Source organism: Gopherus flavomarginatus, chromosome 5 (genome assembly GCF_025201925.1).
Source record: "Gopherus flavomarginatus isolate rGopFla2 chromosome 5, rGopFla2.mat.asm, whole genome shotgun sequence".
NCBI classification, from domain to species: domain Eukaryota; kingdom Metazoa; phylum Chordata; order Testudines; family Testudinidae; genus Gopherus; species Gopherus flavomarginatus.
This window is the reverse complement of record NC_066621.1, coordinates 73,074,369-73,095,160: the sequence shown is the minus strand read 5'-3', so window position 1 is coordinate 73,095,160 and position 20,792 is coordinate 73,074,369. Positions and strand designations below refer to the sequence as shown.

Sequence of the window (20,792 nt, the reverse complement as noted above, 5' to 3'; positions counted from 1 at the left end):
ACCGCAGCTCGTCTCTCAGGAGTTTCAAAATTTTACGAAGGCAAATGGGATACACCACATCACTTCAGCACCATATCATCCATCCACCAATGGATTAGCTGAAAGATTTGTGCAGACAATGAAACACGCTTTGAAATCAGCAAGGGGACAACACCATTCAAAAGCGTCTGGATACCTCTTACTTTCCTACAGAAACACATCTCATGCTACGACCAAGGTATCCCCAGCCTTTCTAATGATGGGACAACATCTGCGCACTTGCTTTGATCTGCTGAAACCTTCTGAACCCCAACAAATTGTGCAACATCAGCAGCAATATCAAGTCATCAGACGGGCACCCAGAGCAAAAGACCAAACCTTTAGCTCTGGACAGCCAGTTTTGGCTCGGAATTATATTTCCAGAGCTAAATAGGTCCCTGCCATGATCATCACTCAAACAGGATCTGTTTCCTACACAGATCGGACTGCAGAGACATGTAGATCAGCTATTGCCAGGTGATGCCAGTCCTCAGGACACATCTGCATTTGAGTGGTCTGACTTCACCTCTTCTGGTGAGACACCGAATCACGAATCATCTGTTCCTGACTGTTCTCCTCCATTACTGCCGGCGGCTGAGATACCCCTTTGCCCAGCACGAGCTGATACCACCTCCTCACCCGTTCGTGCTGTAGACCCTGAGCCCATAGTACTTTCGGGTGCAACAACACCAGAAGTTCACCATAATCCACCTAGAGACAGAAGGCCTCCTCATCGGCTGGATTATTAGCTAGGGCGAATCCACGGTTATGGGGCAAAATAATCCCCAGGGGTTAGCCGGGAATGGAGGCAGTCTACCCTCCTTCTCTAGTCTAGTTTGTGTTTTATTTAGGGGATGTTCTTATTGTGGGGGAGGACTATGTTGTGTATTTGGTTGTCATGGTTTTTGTTCCTGTGGCAACTGAGTTAGATTATTAGGGGATAGCCCAGCCAGCTTCGGCCGGTTAGGTGAGTTCTGTGTCTGTAAATAAATGGTAGTTTTATTAGCTGTCTGCTGTCTGGCCTCAAGTGATTTCTTCCTAAACCGTCTGCCCCCAAGAATATAACAGTTTTGTCTTGTATTTCAACATTTCTTGTATACGAAGTGGTGCATAGGTCATCCCCAGAGACATTACTCCTCTCTAGCCAGTTTGCTCTACAGACTTAATTGATGGCATGGGGAGAGCTGCACACTGGCAGCTCCCTTCCTGCAGAAGATGGTTGGCTGTGGTTAGAACTTCCCCCTGAAATTATTTTGGGGGTTCAAGATGTATGGAAAATATAAATAGTATTAAAAGATAAAGATACTTATTAAAGCTGGAAATTTTGTAGTAATTTTTTATTAGAAACCTACCTGCCGGCTTACTGGGCTTCTCTGGCTACACAGCTGTAGAAACTGCTCTCCCTTCCAAGGAGCAAGCAGGTACTTCCTTCTCAGTCATGGTCACAGCTCTTCAGATTCCATCTTTTCTATTCTCTTGGCCTATGGCTTCCAGCTCTCTCAAATAAAACACTCTAATCCCACTACCTGAAACTACTGGCTTCCCTTGTATTTCGTTGTACTCCCAGAAACTTAGTCGTTCACCCTCTCTTCACTTCTTGCCTTGTAATGAATTTGTGTGAAAGTTTCTCTTGTCTGGCTTCCTAGACGCACAGAATTAAAATGTAAAATGTAAATTTGAATTATTTTTTCTTGTATCCTCTTTTGTAAATGGATTTTTGTAGTCTCTCTTTTGTGCTTACATTTTTCTTGCCTTTTTAATGATCTTCTCCTTTCCAAAGGCTGCCTACAGTGGTATTTTCAGGTAGTATTTTATGAATCAGACAGTGTGTAGTGCTGAAAAGAAAGGGCAGCAAGTGAACCACTCCCTCCCTCCCTGAAGGCCCCTACCTTAAATCCACAATGCACTTATACCTCTGTCCTTAGATTTCTCCACTTGATATTTCAGGTTATTGCCTCTATCCCTCCTAAACTCCTGTGCTAAGCTTTCCTGGAGAAAAGACACTTCTCTACAGCTGTCATCTTGCATAATCCTGTGCTTAAATTCTTATTTTTCTTGGCTAGCAACATGGTTTGTTAGTGCTTCCCTATGGCTGCCTGCATGCATTCAGAGTATAAATCCTTTAGAAATGATCTCCCTATTTGGATTAACATCAACCAACCATGCATTTTTTCAATGTAGTGCATCATATGTCTGGATATTTAGGTTATTTTTATTTTTTTTTTTAGTTGTGATAAGTTTATGGAATACATTTGTGCTGTGATTATCTAGTGGCAAGTGAGTCCCAAATGCTAGAGCAATAAACAGCATATAATGCTGTCTGACCTAGCTTTCAGTGTACTTTAAATATTTCACTGATATAATATGTTATGTAGCTGCAGCCAAAACAGTTTATGAGCTATGACTCCATCACAGCCTGAGCTAAGCGTAGTCCAATCTGGTTGGTATTTGGATGGAAGATCTTCAAGAAAATACATAGGTGCTTTAAGTGATTCACTAGGTGTCATATTTTGCATATGAGTCAATATTGAACCTGTTCCTCAGCATAGGATTAAGAGAAAATGTGTTGCTGGAGGTGCAGTCTTTTAAATGAGATGTCAAATTATTTGACCACTTGCTGCCATTAAAATTTCAGTGTCATTTTCTGTGAGGCTAAACGAGGCTAAGGTAAATAACCAGCCTAAATAAATAAAAGGCCTTCTTTTCAAAAGTGCTGAGCACCCATCTTGTCCAATTAAACTCAGTGGAAGTAGCTTGGTACTGAGCACTATTGAGAATCAGGCCACTTTTAATTTTGGGCACCTAAAAACCGTAACTCCTTCCTTTATGTTGTGGTTATGTTCCTGAAAAATGCAACTTGAAGTGAAATGATGTTAAACAAATCAATTTCCCCGTAAGAATTAATTGATGTAAATGGCGGGGGGTGTTAGGTTCCAGGGACTTTTTTTTCACCAGACAAAAAACTATATATATACATACACACAGTATAAATTTTAAACAAACAGTTTAATACTGTTACACAGCAATGACGATTGTGAAGCTTGGTTGAGGTGGCAAAGTTAGAGGGTGGAAGAGGGTGGGATATTTCCCAGGGAATGCCTTACTACTAAATGATGAACTAGCACTTGGCTGAGCACTCAAGGGTTAACACACTGTTGTTAATGTAGCCTCACACTCTGCAAGGAAGCATGAATGGAAGGAGAGGAGACAGCATGGCAGAGAGAGAGAGACACATCCTGTGTGTGTGGGGGGGGGGGAGAGAGAGAGACATGCATTGCCCCTTTAAGTATGCTGACCCCACTCTAAGTACATTGCCTTTAAAAAGATCAGGAAGTTGAGACAGCAGCTGTGGCCAGCAAGCTCTCTCAGTCCTGAGCCCTGTCCTGTACCCACCCTGCTCTATATGGAGAAGGGGTAAGTGGGGGGCAGGAGTAAGGGGGAGGGGGACACCCTGACATTAGCCCCTAACTTCACCCCTCCCCTTCACAACAAGCAGGAGGCTCCTGGGAGGAGCTCCAAGGCAGAGGGCAGGAGCAGCACTTAGCAGTGGGGGAAGGGACAGCTGAACTGCCAGCAATTGGTAGCCTGCTGGGTGGCTGCTGCACAGGGAACTTACGGGAACGGGGGTGGGGGTAGCTGATAAGGGGGCTGCCGGTCCACCCTGATACCAAGCCCCCACCAGCTAGCAGCAAGGGGCTGCTCTTCCTGCAAGCAGTGGACAAAGCGGGCAGCTGCCAAACAACGTTATAAGGGAGCATTGCACAACTTTAAACAAGCATGTTCCCTAATTGATCAGCAACATAATAATGAAACAACGTTAACCGGGAAGACTTTAAGTGAGGAGTTACTATATGGATCTAGAAGCCTAATTTTAGGAACCTGCTTTTTAAAATCTTGGCCCAGGTATCACAGCCAAACTCCAGTTTACATGAGAGATTCTGCATGTAAAATAAAAGATATAAAAGAGATATAAAAGTCTCTCTCTGTGTCCACCTGTACTATCAAAAAGCGGCAACGTTATGACCCAGTTCCTGAAAGGATTTAAAATCCTGAAGTTCATCCTTCTTCTGGAAAATACTCAATTGTATGCTTAACTATAAGCATATATATAAAAGATACCAAAATGTTTAGTGACATTTAAGGTTGTATTGGGACACATCCCCCCAATTCGAAACCTGAAAGGCATGGAAATGGTCAGTTAAGGGAAAAGTCTTCTGCAATCTTTACCACTTTGACACTGCCCACAATGCTGTCAACACTCACTCCAATACTCTGCTAAGCTTTCAGTCCAACAGATACCAAAAAGTAATACGTGCCTGAGTTCATCAGACTTGTACTCTAACACAAAACCTTAACAGTGATCTCAGATACTTTTCAGATCCACAGACTGGCACATCTGGTTGTCTCACATTCCATATTTTTCGGAAATGATTCTGTCTTAATATTGCTGAGACGTCGCTGTTACTCTTAAGCTAGAGTGCAAATTTGATGAAGTTGGGGTATATGCTGCTTTTTGAAGTTTGGTTCAGGTAGAAGTGAAAGCCTTATGGAGTGATGCTATGAGACAATGGAGTGAAAAACTAAAGGTGGCGGGGTCCTTTTTTTTAAGAACTCTTATTAACTCAATTTTCATCAGATCACCATGCAAAATGTGTCAAAGTTTATGCTGTGTGTTTCACTTTTATCTCTTGAGATTTCTACTAAATAAAGGTTTAAAGCTCCTGTTAAACTGAAAACTTCTGGCTCAATCTTAATGATGGTATTGCAACTAGCGACTCCATAATAGGTAAAGCTTATTTCATATTACCCTTTACTTTGCTTTGAAGTATATTTTTACAATACATGGTCAAAATAAAATGATTTCGTAAAACATAATGGTAATAGACACATTTCTGTAATGTGTGAATTAGGCAGTTGTAATTGGAAGACACATTCTCAGTTTGCTGAATTGCGTCATTACCTCTGATTTACTAGTTGCACCTGTTTCTCCTCAGTGTTTAAATTTACAGTATGTCTGACATGATTTTCATCAGAATCTTGCTTTCTACTTCCTCATGCTGATAACTGTTTAGGTATTGTGAGGAGAAAAGATTTTATGTATTAGTTTTTCCGTGATTAAGGCAGGCAAGACCTTCATAGTCCTGTCCTCTTCTTTACCTTGATTTTGATTAGTACAATTCCTTTAGCTGACAACTGGCTTATATAGCTGGAACTATGCACTTGCTCTCCTGTTTAGTATGTTAAACTGAATTCCAAGACTCAGGGTATATTTACATTCAACTTTGGGGGGGGGGTAGCTGTATGTATGCTAGCTTTGATTGTGCTGGCACAGTAAAAGTAGAAGCATAGCCATGATGGCCAGCCAGTGGGAGGGGCTAGCTGGCCCCAGTACAGTCCTTACTGTGGTGGGTAGCCCATCCCACCATCCATGCTAATGCGCTAGCTTGATCAAAGTGGGCATGTGTACACCTACCCAAGCTGTAAATTAAATGCAGATGTGACTTAGATTGTTCTCTCTACAAGACTCATTATTCCACTTTCACAATAAAAAAAGTAATAATTACACAAAAAATGCAGACAGGCTGTGCTTTCGGGATAATCACAATTCAGTAGTTTGTGGTTCTATGTTTTTGGGAAAAAAATTTTGTAGGGCTAATTCCTGATTCCACTGAAGTCAGTTGCAAAACTTTCATTGACCTTAATGTGATCAGACTATAGCCCATAGGGAATGATTTGTCCACCTCCTTGTATACTGATTAACCAAATGATTTGTAGAGGAGGGGGAGTTTACTTTCTAAATATTATCTCCAAAACCAGCTGTGCTAAAAATGAATATAATAATACTTAGCACTTCTATGGATGGGAACATTCCATCTATCTCAAAGCCTTTACCAAAGATGGTAAGCATAATTATTTCTGCTTTACTCACAGTGCAAATGAAATACATGTAGGATATAGTGACTTTCGCAAGATCACAAAAGAGAAGAGTGGAATCTCTTGACTTCCAGACTTGTCCTCTAGCCATTGTACAACACAGCCATAACATATCATACACAAAGGCTACAGAATGTATCTGGTTATCTAAAAGTATGAAATTACCAAGCAAATTAATAAGAAATATTAGTTGTAAACTTCCAGAAATTGATACCAATTATTCTTAAATCTTCATGTTTTAAATCTCATCAGACTGTAGCATAGTCATACAATATTCAGCACTGTGGATGTTTACCCTCTTTCCATTGTTAAACTTTTGGCAGTTTTTTGTTTTGTTTTGTCCCTTGGTAACTTTGTGGTAGATCATTGATATCTCTTACTACAGTGTAAACCCCATTTACTGAACTGAGATTAACTACAACTCTTGACCAAGTTAAAGTCCCCAGGGTTGCACTGTTTGTAGAGCAAAGATTTGCAGAAGCAGAGCTTCAGTCCAGGACTGGCAGCTCTTCTGTAGCTCAGTTCTTGTGAAGTTTAGGAATTCCTCTGGAGCTTTAGCTTCTAAATTCTGAAGGGCTTGATCTAGGTGCCTACGTAGCACCTAAGTGCCATATAGCTCAGCATTAAGCTCTGCAGGTCTGAAGCTACCTGGCAGCCCTCTCCTTTACTGAGGGCAGGTGTACACCAGAAAGTGTTTGCTGGTATAGCTGTACTGGCAAACCTCCCTAATAGAAAAGGAGAGTGTCTTTTCGATATGGCTTATACCAATTTCCCAAATGAAGTAAGCTATAATGGTAACATGACCTTTTTTGCCAGTTTAACTGCCTGTACACTTCAATCCAAACACCCTCTGGCTTACATAAAACAATAAAACAAGCTGATTAACTACAGCAAGATAGATTTTAAGTGATTACAAGTGAACAGGGCTAGTGCAACCATTTAGGCGACCTAGGCGGTTGCCTAGGGCGCTGGGATTTGGGGGGCTCCATTTTCTTTGGCAGCGACTGCGGTGGCCAGATCTTCAGCTGCCCTGGTCGCCACCAGCATTTAGGCGGAGGGAGCTGGGCCAGGGGAGCGTGGGGAGAGCCACCAGCAACAAGTGTGGGGGAGGGCAGCATGCAGGGGAACTCCCCTCCCCAACTCACCCCTGCCCCGCCTCCTCCCTGAGCATGCTGTGGCTGCTTCACTTCTCCCGCCTCCCAGGCTTGCGGCGCCAATCAGGGGGCAGGAGAAGTGAAGCAACCACGGTGCGCTAGGGGTACTCATGCACGGAGCAGGGGTGAGTTGGGGCGGGGTGCCTCAGGGCGGAGGGTGGAAGTGGGGAGCTGCCGCAAGGGAGGCACCTCAGGGTGGAGGAGGGTAGCTGCAGTGGGGTTGGGGGTGCCTCTGGGTGGGGGAGGGCACGGAGGGGGAGCGCAAAGTGGAAGTTTTGCCTAGGGTGCGAAACGTCCTTGCACCAGCCCTGCAAGTAAAGATGCATAAAGTCAGGCTTAGTTACAGAAAAAAAAGGTAAAATGCAACTAACACCTAACTTAACAAGCTAAGTGAATTCAAAGCAAAGAGCCTCTCTCACTACGTGCACTAACAGTCTTACTGTCTGGAATCCTTCCAGCCAGGATCTCTTTCCCCCAGTTCAATGTAATTTCCTTGTCCTTAAGGTGGCGTTGATGCCGTGAGTAGAGATGGAGAGAGATGTATTTGGGGGCTTCCATTATCCTTTTTTAGAGCTCTTTTTTCCCCTTTGAAAATCATCTCTAGCTGAGGTTCAGGAGACAGCCAGTCTGTGGAGACGGGAACTTCCAGCTGTTCATTGCCAAGATGTAAATTTCTTGGTCACAACTTTTTCCTGCCAAAGAATGTCTTCTTAACTGGGTTGATCGTCCATTTGACTTTATTGACACCTGGTTGAGGCATCAGTTTGCCTTTTGTCTCTGAGGAACTGGTTTGTGTCTGCTTTTCTAAACTTGAGCATGTCTCAGCAATGTCTTACAGTAGAATTTAACAATGTTGCCACGCATATTTTATCAGGACAATAATGATCATCAAATTGAGTTTTCAAATGATACTTCAGAAGGTATACATTGTACAAAATTCATTATAGTATTGTAAAGAGGGTGAGTATAGGGATACAGACTAGGGTGACGAGATGTCCCATTTTTATAGGGACAGTCCCATTTTTTGGGAATTTTCTTATATAGGGACCTATTACCCCCACCCTCTGTCCTGTTTTTTAACAGCTGCTATCTGGTCACCTTAATACAGACTGTCTCAGATACTATGATAGCAGGAGATGTTTTTAGTGTAGATCTGGTCTGAGTTGAATTTGATCATCCAAACACACACACAATTTCACACAGCTTTTGGTGTCCCAAAGTGTAAAATTAGGCTTCCAGAGAGAGAACGGCTTAGTTTTCTTACATAGAAATATGCTAAGGTTTGGTTTTTTCAGCCCTGTTTGGAAATTATAATAGATTTAATTTCTAGCACCCTAAGAATGAGGAGAGTCACTTGATTGAGGGCCCAGTTCTAATGAGAGCCCTGTTGTCTTTGTCACTAAATCTTTTCACAAGGTCGCTTTTTAAAATTAGGGAGCAATAAAGCACTGGAGAGGATTCTCCAAATTTATTGTAAAACCTGCGAAGTCTGAATCACAAAATTTTCCCCAAAACTCCAGCGAAGATGAGCATCTGACTTAAACTGAGGAATTTTTCAATTTTTTTGCACATTTCCTCCACAGGAACATTCGCTTGCCAAGGGCTCATTTCAGAATTTCATTAAATATGTCAGTGCTGTTACTGTACCAGTTACTGGTAAACATATCATACACATTAAATGTCAGAAGAAAACTGATGCTATGAGTGTTAACACCAATAACTCAGTAGCTATTCTTCTATATTAATAAAAAGATTGGGAGCACATTTGTGGGACAAAGTGGTAAAGGATGAGAAAATCAATCAAATGTATTTTAAGAAAGAAGGGAAATAAAAGGGCAAAAAAAGTCTACATGAGAAAATGTGGCACATGAATTACACCACCCTGACTCTATCTTTTAGCTAGAGCTTGAAGCAAAGCCCATTGTAGTCAATGGAGATCTTTGCACTGACTTCAGTGGACTCTGAATCAGGCCCCTAGTGCTCAAAATTTAACAGTATCCTGAAGGCCAAATTTTCAGAAGTGTGGCCCTCACGTTCTGATGTCTCTCACCCTTTCCCCCCATATGCACACATCAAAATATTTTGTATTTGCTGATTGTACCCGCAGAATCCAAATTCGTGTACATTAACAGACATTTGCTCAAAAAGAATGGATAATGGCACATAAATATCAATGTGCATACATAATGGGTGCCACAATTTGTAGGCATGAATTAGGATTTTTCAGGGGCCAAGTGATGCAGCAGATGTTTTGGAAACAATTTAGAAGCCCATATTTGGAAATTTGGCACTTAAATAGTGATACGAAAATATCTGGTAAAATATATTCATAATGAACAATAATTGCCTAGTACTAGATTGATGAGTTACTCTGAGCCCTGTGTAAGGGACATTATGCAGATGCCTTGCAGGAGACCGTGGACTGAATTGTGACCCAGGCCTTGTAGTAGATATGCCTGTCCTAAAATTACTTTTCCTAGTCCACATGATGTCTCAAACAGTCACAGTTCAGTCTCCCAGAGGGTCAGCAAGCTGTGTCAGCCCTTGACATGGCACAGTTTACTTCACTAACCAATGAATTTAAAGGGATGCAGCCACACCTCTGCTCACTCTGTCTATGTGTGCCCTCACACTCTGTCCATCTGTACCAGATGGGGTATAGCAGTTCTGCAGAGGCTGCTCTCTCCTCTGTAAGGGTGCCCAATAATGGTCACAAGTTGACCCATAATACGGTAGGTGAATGAAGTACAAACAGATACAATGAAGTATTCCCTGCCCCCCCCCCAAAAAAAACAACAACAAACAACTCTGTTTCTCCTCATCACTGTTCAGTATTTGACTTCTGTGTAAAAATACACACACAAGGTGAAATTTTGGCATGGAAAGTCAAATAACTGCTGAAGAAGAGGTTACTCACCTTTAGCAATTTTCATGAAGTTGTGCAGCAAAGCAGATTTCATGGCACAGAGTATGATTTAAGATTGTCCCTGTGATAAGGACAAACCTGAGGATATGTACCGCTGTCCTATATATTAAGATGCCAATTTCATGAGAAGCTCAGAGCAAAATGGCTTATGGTTATTGATAGGAAATAAAATGTATTTGTGTGAAGATCTGGTATAGTAGTTATTTCAGGTAAATAAGAAATTTGAGTTTTATGCTTTGCGCTTATTTGTAGAACTGAAAACAAAATATGAAATGGCAAAAATGCACTATTAAAATTAACTGGATAAGGGTTTTTAATTTGGAATCTGTGATTGATATAGTTTTTTGTATGAAGTTTAGAATGTAAATTGTATTTATATTGCTTTGTGAAGACAAAAAGTAAAAGATATCGTAAATGCTTCTTTTTCTGACATATTCCTTACCTAGTTTTTAAATTAAATTTTAACTCAGAATGCTCTGAATGGTAGGATTCTATATGCTAAGTGAATGTAAGTATAAGGCAAAGATCACAGTTACAGAATATTGTTTGGGATCTTGCACAGTATAGAAACTCTTGGGGAAAATGTAGATCACATTTTGTACTTATGCTATTACATGGTATAAAAATAATATATATGACTTTGTTTGCCGGGTTATTCTCACCTCTGTTTATGCACACAGTGAGCCAATGGAGCTATTGGGATTTACGCCAGCTTGAGACTATGGTATATTACATCAGTGATTATTGTTAATGAGATCTATTTACACATATTGTGAGGCAAGGACACTGACATTTGAAATCTGTTTTGTTTTTGTTGCTAAGGGAAAATGAGGGAGCCTGGATTGCTCAGGGCATTGGCAGTGGGATAGAAAGGCTTTTTGCTCTAGGTCACCAGTTAAAGCCCAGTTCAAGACAGTGGTGAGCAAAACCCATTACCATCTGCTGGCTGTAAAGTGACCTGTGTGAAATGAGTTGGTAGTCTCAGTCCAGTTCCTCCTGGATGTGTCCACACCACTGACATCACCATTAAACTTGGCATTAAGTATCTTGACTTGAATAAGTGTGGGGAAACACCACTGCTCTTTCACTGTTAGATTTAGTTCATCTGGGTCCAGATTGGGTCATATTAGTAACTCATCATGGGCAAGATTGCACTGCTTCTTTCCACCTTGCCCTGTTATGTGGCTAAATAGAGGACGTCAATCTTCAGAACATATAGAACCTTTCACAAGCACATATAAATTCACGAGTAGAAGGAAGATATATGTATGTATGCACATATATTTATGTTTAGAGTAAGAGATAAATCCTTGGAATAATCTCTCACTTTGCAGGTATTTTCCAAATCTATTTCTAAGGGCCTCTTGACTCTACAAATACTTCTGGAAAAAGAATTTCTGTATAATGTGCTTCTTTGGATGTAATCCCCTCGTATTCTTACTGCACATCCCCAGCTGAATGCAGCATAATATACAGGGCATTTTTCAAGTGGTAAAATATTCACCTCAGTGAGAGGACCTAGTTCTGTAGCTTTTCACCAAAATTAGGCCAGAAAAGTTGAGTGATGGGGGATGTGAAAAGGAAATAGGTGCCCTAATATTGCTGACTTCTTTGGTTTTTGTTAGGTTTTGTTTGCCTTATCCAATTTACATTTTCATTGGTGTTATTTGCTGTCAACAGTGTTGTGTATTTATGAGAAAGAAAAAGAAAACTCAGTTGGAGCAGATAATTCTTTGATGTATGCAAAATACTGCATTGCTGTCACCTACAAACACTTTACCCTAATTCACATGAAGTTTCCTGTGTTTTGAAAAAATGCTAAAGATCTGTTTAAAATCTAAATATGTGAGTCCACAGGAAAAGACTCCAAACTCTGATATGCCCAAGAGGGCATTGTGGGACATATTGCTGTCATTAACTAATATTAGATGTTCCATCTGTCATAGTGAACTTCTCTGATGAGATGTATTAATGACAACACTTACCTGTAGGGTTTAGTTCTACTGTCTGGACCATAGCTGCCCGCTGCCTCAAATCTCACTCATTTATTTTTTAATGCACATTTGCACAATGGGTGATTTTTATGTGACTGGTTGTAGAATATACTTGTTGAGTATGTGGAATTGTGGTGACCTATGTGGTGTATATTTAGCTATCCGATCTATCCAGGCTCGGTCAGAATTCCTCCAAAGGGTTGCACTCTCATATGGCAGTTGCATCATCTTTGGCTCCATGGCTGGCCAACTATGCCATGGTGATTGGGGATTACCTGTCTCTTTGCCTTTCCAGGCATCTAGTGTGGTTGGGGTGCTAACAAGAGACAGGGCCTGTACTCTCCCTCCACATTATGGCTAGCTCTTCCTTGGAGCTCAGGGAAAGGGTTGACACTTCATGTGCCCCTCAGCTTCCCATTTGTATTCTTTCAGTGGTACCAGACAAACACAACTTATCTTAAATCAATTCTTAAATGCTTAAGCTGTTTTGAGCTACTGTGTAAGATGTAGTACTACTTTCTTCGAGTCTAAATGTCATATTCAACTTGCTATCTACTTGAAGCTAACTATTGGTGGATTAATTTTGCTTTTTATATGATTATTATTTATATAAGGGCATGCAGTGTTGAAAAATAAGATTTTCTTCTTGGATTACTTGTTAGAAGATACACCAAAGTGTTCTAATAATCAAGATAAACAGTTAATTTCATTAGGTATCTACAGCAGAGATCTGTAATTACTGTGCATAGCATTGTATATCTCTAATGGTACATAAACAACTTTAGTTTTCCCAAACCCATAGTGTTATCGTTGTAGATTTCTGTTCAGGTTTATGCTCTCTCTGTTGCCTGAGGCAGGTCGTTAACTGGGGCTGACTTTCCAGTGACAGCATTTTCAAATGCAAGTTTTCTGTGGGGATTTTACTCACTTTATGGGTATACAGTGGGCTTTGACTTTGGGAACAACAAAGGCAGGAAGGGGAACATTCTTCCTCAGAAATATTTTTGTAAAATAAGTCTAGTTTCTTGGAAGTAATTTTTCAAGCATACATGAAAGCAAGAGTGCATCCCTAGCCAATGGCCAAGAGGAGAATATGCGTTCTTATCTTTTCTTCGCAAACTATCCTGCTACAAATATGAACTGAGAAAATACTGTGCTTGTAAAATAATCCTCTTGTGGATTTTGGGAAAGGTCATGAAAGGTTTTGAAAATTCTAGGAAACTTTTACTGACAACAAATAGCTTAGTAATAAATTATTAGTTTGTCGATTTTGGTTGTGGCTGGCTGGATAGGCAGAAGGGAAATGTGAGGTGTTCTTTGTGCTTAGTGATACAACAAGGAAGAAGTAAAAAGGCAAAAGATAAGCCAGCAGCAAACACTCGATTCTCAGATTTATACCAATAAAGTAATAATAAGAATACTCTAATCATCTACAGTATCTTACATGTGAGCATTTCAAAACAGTTTACTATTGTTAGTTAATCCTCAGAACATTTCTATGAGTTTAGTAGTAGTATCCCCATTTTACGGAAGGAAAAAATGAGGCAAGCCTCTAGCACAGGTGAGAATGTAATCCAGATCACCTGACTCCAGAACTACTAGGCCACATTTCTTCCCCATTATAGGTTAATATATTATTTAGATACAAGATATATAAGACCTGAAAATACAACCTCCAAGGATTTAATAAAGAAATTAACATGTCTATAAGGAGGAAGTATTATTATAATAACTATTATTGCTCTTGAATGGTTACTGTTTCTTGAAATGTATGTTAATACTCCAGGGAATGACTTAAATTTAGGAAATCAGTAAATCACATCTCTCATCTCTGTTCCCAGTAAGCCATCCATGCTCCGATTGGGTATGTCTACACTGCTATTAGGCAGCCCCGGCTGGCCTGTGTCAGTGGACTTGGGCTCGGGCTCTCAGGGCTCAAACTGCAGGACTGTTTAATAGCAGTGTAGATTTCTGGGTTTGGGTTGGAGTGTGGACTCTAGGACCCTCCGAGGTGGGAGGGTCCCAGAGCTTGGGCTGTGGCCTGAGCGCCGAAGTCTAAACTGCAGTTAAATAGCCCCTAACCCAAACCCAGGTCAACTATGGAGTTTTTAATTGTAGTATAGACACACCCTTTGTCTGCTGCTAGCTCTTTCACAAACTTCAACTTTTGTCAATATTGTATAGTAAATCAGGGATAGATGAAACCAGTTAGGTAAAATAGTGACCACCACCCCACATATACGATCCCTGTACCTACCCTGAAAATCCACTTTTTGAGATTATATATTTTTTTATTTTTACATGCCCCTTTCTGCACTTCTGGGTTCCAGCTAAAAGTGTAATTGCCAAAATAAGACATGCTCTCAACAAGTAGTGACTCCAAATTCTCTTACCTCAGATCTTTTGTTTTCTTTTTAATTTCTTTTTCTTTTTCAGATTCTTCACATTCCATCTTGGGTTGCCATCTTGTCTTGTAATTCTCCCCTTCTGACTCTGAATCCCACTGACCTCACTGAGCCAATGATTCAGCATGGTGTTAATTGCCCCATGCTACTGGAGGAAGTGTCTTTTGAATGAATTGCCAAACTGAGCCATTTGTCGCAAAACACTTGCAAGAATTAAAAATATCATAGCAATTTCTTGCGAGAGTAGCAGTGCTAATCCTGGTCAGTCTGATTTGTCTTCTGTTCTGCTTCTTTGAAATTCCCTCTGTAGATTGATTTCACTTTCTATAGACACTGGTGTAGGTTTTCGGGCTACAACTAAGCACTAGAGAGTTTTGCTAATACACATTATGAATCATGCCAAGGTGAGGCCTTAAGGGAATTTCTCAGAAATGCTATTTTTAAAAAAAAATAACGCTGCTCTTTGGTGAAATCTTTAAAGGACAAAGGAAACACAACCAAAGTAGGATACTGACAGAGTAATAAGCCTTTTTCCTTTTCTCACAGGTTAATGTGTTTTGAAATAAAAGACTTTTGTTAACCTGACAGAAGATCAATGCTGACTCATTCTCGCTAGGGCTGTAGCTAACTTTTCTATAGACTTGTCTACACTAGGGAAATTAAAAAAAAAATCCCACCATTGCAGCTGGCCCATAGTTCTCAGTTTTGGAAATTCTTGCATGGACAGGGATCCCTTAGTTGTACTGGTGTTAGCAACACTGGGTTCTCTTGTATAGGGCAGTTTCCCATGGCCAGAACGATTGTTAACACCGTGCCCATTACATTTCTCCAAACAGATCTAATTGACATCAATGTTAAAAAAGGCTGCAAGTATGGAACCTTGTCTACGTTAGACCCCCTATTGTTGTAAACACCTGGGAAGAGCTCCGAAGGGGTTAAGGTTTTGTATGTTTTGGCAAACGCAAGTTTTTCCCTTAAGATGGGATATTGTTTTTGCTGTAAATGTTGAGGGAATCTAAACAGATTGTCAGTTCTTTAGGGCAGGGTTGATTTTATTATGCGTGTGTATAGTGCCCAGCACAATGGGCCCTCCATCCACCCCCCCCCCCATGTTTCTGGCGCTACTGAAATACAGATCAATTACTACACCAACTTTCCTCTATAGTGAGATTTAGGGCGAAATGTTATTTTTAAAAGAAAATATGTTTTAAGAATAGAATGGGCTAATCACCTCCGGTGGTGGTCAGAGGGTTACCACTATAAAAACTTCTCCTTAGTCTGCCACAATGGGCTGAGCTGTGTGTGGTGCTTTTCTTAATCTAGGTAGGAGTTGCAAAAGCTAGGCTGCTGCATAGTTCCCTTTGAGTTCAGGAAGAAGAGTTTGTAGTGCCCAGGAAGGAGCCTAACACTCAGAATATCTAAGGGTCTGAAAAGTAGAGAGTAGCTAAAGTGAATTCTGCAACAGAGCAAGGGACCAGCATAAACTGAAGAGCATAAACATAAGTCTGAATTTATCAGCTGAAGCTAGATATATTTTTTTATCTATGAATTTCTTATTTTAAAAAAGTGAGAAGGAAAGAGCAAAATATCTCTGATACTCCTTTGAAAAATTATGTAAATCCCATATAACTTAGCTATCGAATGTGTTTGGAAACATTATATACTCAATAGATAATGTGCAAAGACATATTTATGCTCTTTCAAGAACATTAATTCTAGCAGAGCCCTTGCAATCCGTCACTCAGACAGTTTGAATTATCCTGAAGTACAGTGTCAACCTGGAATTTGGGAGAGTCTGTTTATAAGGCATAACCCTTTTCCCATTAGAGAGTACCTTTCAGCTACGAGTGTCCATTAAGAGAAGGTTATAAAGACTAACTTGACTTTTGTATTAGCAACAATAAAGACAAACACTAGCAAGAAGCATTTCAATTTCTGCTTTTTAATTACACCCATTTTCTTGCACCCATAGCTGTGCTTTCTGGAAGCATCACTGCACTGTGATTCCTTTTCATAAAGAAAGAGTTAACAAATTAACTTCAGTTAACATTAAATCACCATCCTTTTAAAACATGCAAGAGGCAGGCAAAGCATCACCATTATATTTCTTCTGGGATGATGCGTCAGCAGCTCTTCTTTCTTCCCCTCCCTCCAACTCCTGCCACATATGCAGAGGGAGGAGCTGGCTGAACTATATGAGAGGCGAGAGGCTTCAGGGGCAAGGTTGCTGGCAACCTTAAACTGGTGCTTTGCTGGAGCGGACTGCAGCATCACGCATGTGGATGGGGTGGAGGAAATGGAAGGGAGGGGAGAGTAGGTTGCAGGCCTTTCAGCCCTGTTGGCAGCTTGGGTAATGAGAGTAACACAAGACTAATAATTCTGGAAGGTGCTTTGAGAACACTTGGTCTTAAAGTTGCCTTAGAACTGCAGAATATTATTATTTTATATTTTATGCCAAGCTTTAGCACAGCATGCATTTGTGCATGTGAATGATTGTAATGGAAGTGCTGTTGGACCTTTAAAACTATGCTGTCAATGCGCCTCACTATAAACACTTATCTTGTATTTATATTCCCCACACTTGGTAGTGGGCAGTGATGGTGAGGCTTATCACATCCGAGATGCTGCAGTGATAATCTTCCTGTGACTATTATGGTAGCAGCGCTGTGTAGTCTTCCCAGATAGTTTTCTCCTCTTCAGTCTGAATAAACAAGCTGCTCCTGCAATGAATATGTCATTATGTCCTGGAATTGAAGCAGTCCATATTAGGCTCTTACATTTGAAACCCTGCTGTGTTCAGCCATTGTGGCAGCCTTAATGTTAGTTCTAACTCAGTTTTCAAATGTCAGATCAGCAAACTGAAAAACAGATCTTTTTCTCTCTTGTATTTTTTTTTCTGGTAGAGCATGATGAATGTGGCAGCGGACAGCACAACTGTGATGCGAATGCAATCTGTACTAACACTGTCAGGGGATATAGCTGCACCTGCAAACCTGGATATGTGGGGAATGGGACCATCTGTCGAGGTAGGTCTGTTACTCTAGGAACTTGAGAAAAGCCACAGACTCTATTAATATTTTTTGACAGTCACCTAAGTTCTGGTAACTCGTGATGCTGGGCTCTGTCAAAGATTCATTGTCTGAATTATCACCTGGCAATTGTAGTATGGATAGAGATAATTGATTTGTGAATAACCTCCTATCATAGGACAGTATTTTTAAATTGTTTTTGAAAAACCCTTCAAGTTTATTGCCATTTAAAGTTGTAATTTAAGTCTGTTTCATGCAGCTTTTAAATTGTGTTTTGTGTCTTAAACTGAGTTAGTGTCAGATATGTCACAAGTTACCACCTCCATGTTTTAAACTAGGTTCATGTAGCCTTTAAACTGGTATAATTTTGTAGCATCATGTAGCAATGCCATGGGCTATTAACGTTATAGAAGTGATTGATAGGGATGTTTTTGTCCATGATGTGTTTTAATTAACAGCACACCTATAAAGTGAAGATCTGTATTTGGTAGATTTCACTGTAGCTTAGACCATGAATACCTGGAATCAGTCCATCTTGCTGTAAAATGGCAGTTTTTGTTGGTCTTTTTTTTTTTTGTTAAGAAAGAAAGATTAAACTGTTTCATAAAGATAGAAGAGGAAATATACACCATCAACCAGCTGGCTCACTAATGACTGCAACTTGGAAATGTCATTGAATTGTGCCTGCAATGCCTGTTGTTGTTGTGTTTTAGGAATTACCTTGTCTCATAAAATGCTATTAATTGCTCCATCGCTGATTCTACAATTCCTGGCTTCCAAAACACTATTGCCATAATGGCTAATTTGTTGAAAACTACTGCTAATGTAAAGTAATAGTCCATCCAGAAAACATTCATATGCACTTAGATTTGGGGAGAAATATTAGCTTTCTTTCAGTGTTTATGAATTGGTGATATTGTCTTGAAGTGATGGATGGTGAACCACTACTTTGAGCTTAAATTCTTCACCAAGGTTTCCACAGTCTATCAGGTATCAAAGTAACATGTATCATGTGATAATCTCTCCATCTGACTAACTCTCTGGAATGTACAATAATGTCAACATATTTAGAAAAAATAAAATGGTTTCTAAATGAATATATCAGGGACTGCAAAAATGAGACTGTAATGAAGACAATAGTCCAGATTGATCCTATAGAAGTCAAAGAAGTCACACCAAGAATCAGTTTTGCCCAGTATTTTCCCAGTTCTTGCTTGCAGAGATTGTAAATTACAACATTTCCAAATAAAGTTTCAAGCAGGGGTGAATGAATATGCTCTCTAAGTTTGACAGTGGCTTTTTTCCCCTGTAGAGTATACGGTGTGGGACAACTCTTGACTCTGCTGTGTGCAACAAGGACATTTTTGATTGACTCAAACAGGACATTTTTTTGGTTTTACTTTGCTGGTTTTACTTTGAGGTTCAGGTTGAAAGGGCTGAAAAAACTTGAAGCAAAACTCATCCAGCACCCTTTAGTTTAAACTAGTAGTTTAATAGGAAAATACTCAGGGTTCTTTTTTTTTTTTTAAAAAAAAACTCTTTTAATGAACTTGTGCTGAGATTCAAGCTTGAAATGAAATCCCAAAGCAGATGAATTTCCATTTCATTTTCAAATATTCTCCCAGCTTTGTTCTCGACATGCCTAGAATTACACAATTGAATAAAGATATAACTGCCTTTTTAAAAAGTGGAACATGGAAATGCAAAAAACAGAGCTGTGGAATTTTGTGGTTGTTTACATCCCAACTGGGAAATATATCTACAGAACCCACGTTGAAAATTTTTGGAGCTTGAAAAAGTGAGTTATATTCTCTAATATTCCAGATGGGAAGAAGCCCCTTAATGGGAAGCTATGGAGAAATTCTTCTCTCACTACAGGAGGAGCTATGGATAATTTAGATCGGGGTAGGCAACTTATGGCACACGTGCCAAAGGCGGCACACAAGCTGATTTTCAGTGGCACTCTCACTGCCTGGGTCTTTGCCACCGGTCTGGGGGCTCTGCATTTTAATGTAATTTTAAATGAAGCTTCTTAAACAATTTAAAAACCATATTTACTTTACATACAACAAATAGTTTTGTTATATATTATAGTCTTATAGAAAGACCTTCTAAAAACGTTAAAATGTTTTACTGGCACGCCAAACCTTAAATTAGAGTGAATAAATTAAGACTTGGCACACCACTTCTGAAAGGTTGCCGACTCCTGATTTAGATGGTACTCGAGTGGTAAGAGACTTGGTAATCAGTAAACAGAGAGGCTGTAAAATAATGGGCCAGATTGCTTAGTAGTAAAATTCCATAACACCAGTCAAGTCAAAGGAGCAAAGCTGAGGATAACAGTAGCTGAGGATCTGGCCCATATCATAATTTACTTGAATGGTCTCGAAGTGTTTTATAAACTTTTACAAATGGTATATACACAACAATCATTTCAGCCACTACTGCGTGCTCCACCTCTGGGGTGGAACAAGGCAGTTTATTGTCATCACATAGCAACACCACATACCAACAGGGAAAGGATGATTTTGTAGCCAAAGCACAGGAGTGGGAGTCTATTCCTGGTTCTGCCACATACTTCCCACATTGCCTTGGGTAAGTCACATGGCCACTCTGTACCTTATTTTCAGTATAAGTAAAATGTGGATGATAAAAACCATGTTGTGAGGCTTAATAAATAAACTCAGCAATCTTTGGAAGGCTGCATAGAAATGTAGAATATTATTCTTAATATTTTAGGATAGCAAGTATAGGGGGATAATGGCCCCAAATGAAACTACATTGAGAGCTTTGGAGTAGGCATTGAGAGCTTTGGAGTAGCCTGATAGGAGTTTGTTCAGGACACCGAACTAACACTCTGGGGCTGGGGGAAGGGGTGAGAGAGAGAGAAATAGTCAGGTAAAGAGGAAAATAGAGAGAATCTGGGAAGTAGAGATACAATCTCTTTTGATTTATGAATAAAAATATTAGGAAGAGGAAAACAGAATCTTTAATAAAAGTACACAGTAACAGGCAGCAAGTAGGAAAATTTATTTCATTCACAAAGGATTGTGTCTACTTCATAAATAAAGTGGACTAGAGAATTTTAGAATGTAATTAAAGACAAGATGCTGTCAAAGTGGACATGGAAATAATCAGTTAGAAGAATGGTGTAAAAGGATGCAGACAAAATCAAAATGCATGTCTGTTTAAAAAAAATTTAACACACAAAAATATGTACTACTTAAGTTTAATTGACATGAAAATAGCAAGAGACCTGAAGATGAACAAAGGTAAACCTTTATAAATACAAAGAGACAGGAAGGTCACTGCTGGGCAAGTGTAGAACGGTA

The 20,792-nt window shown here is 39.9% G+C and overlaps 1 protein-coding gene across 7 annotated transcripts in view; it reads left to right on the top strand.

The window, feature by feature from the left end:
• The window catches only part of NELL1 (neural EGFL like 1), a 452,170-nt gene that overhangs the window by 217,074 nt on the left and 214,304 nt on the right, over nt 1-20,792 (top strand). For 6 of the 7 annotated variants that reach the window (XM_050955301.1, XM_050955303.1, XM_050955298.1 and 3 more), the window contains one exon: nt 17,335-17,457. The exons of the other annotated variant lie outside the window; for it this stretch is intronic. In XM_050955301.1, the coding sequence (XP_050811258.1) occupies nt 17,335-17,457 (123 nt within the window). The remainder of the gene's footprint in view (nt 1-17,334; nt 17,458-20,792) is intronic. 7 annotated transcript variants of the gene reach the window in all.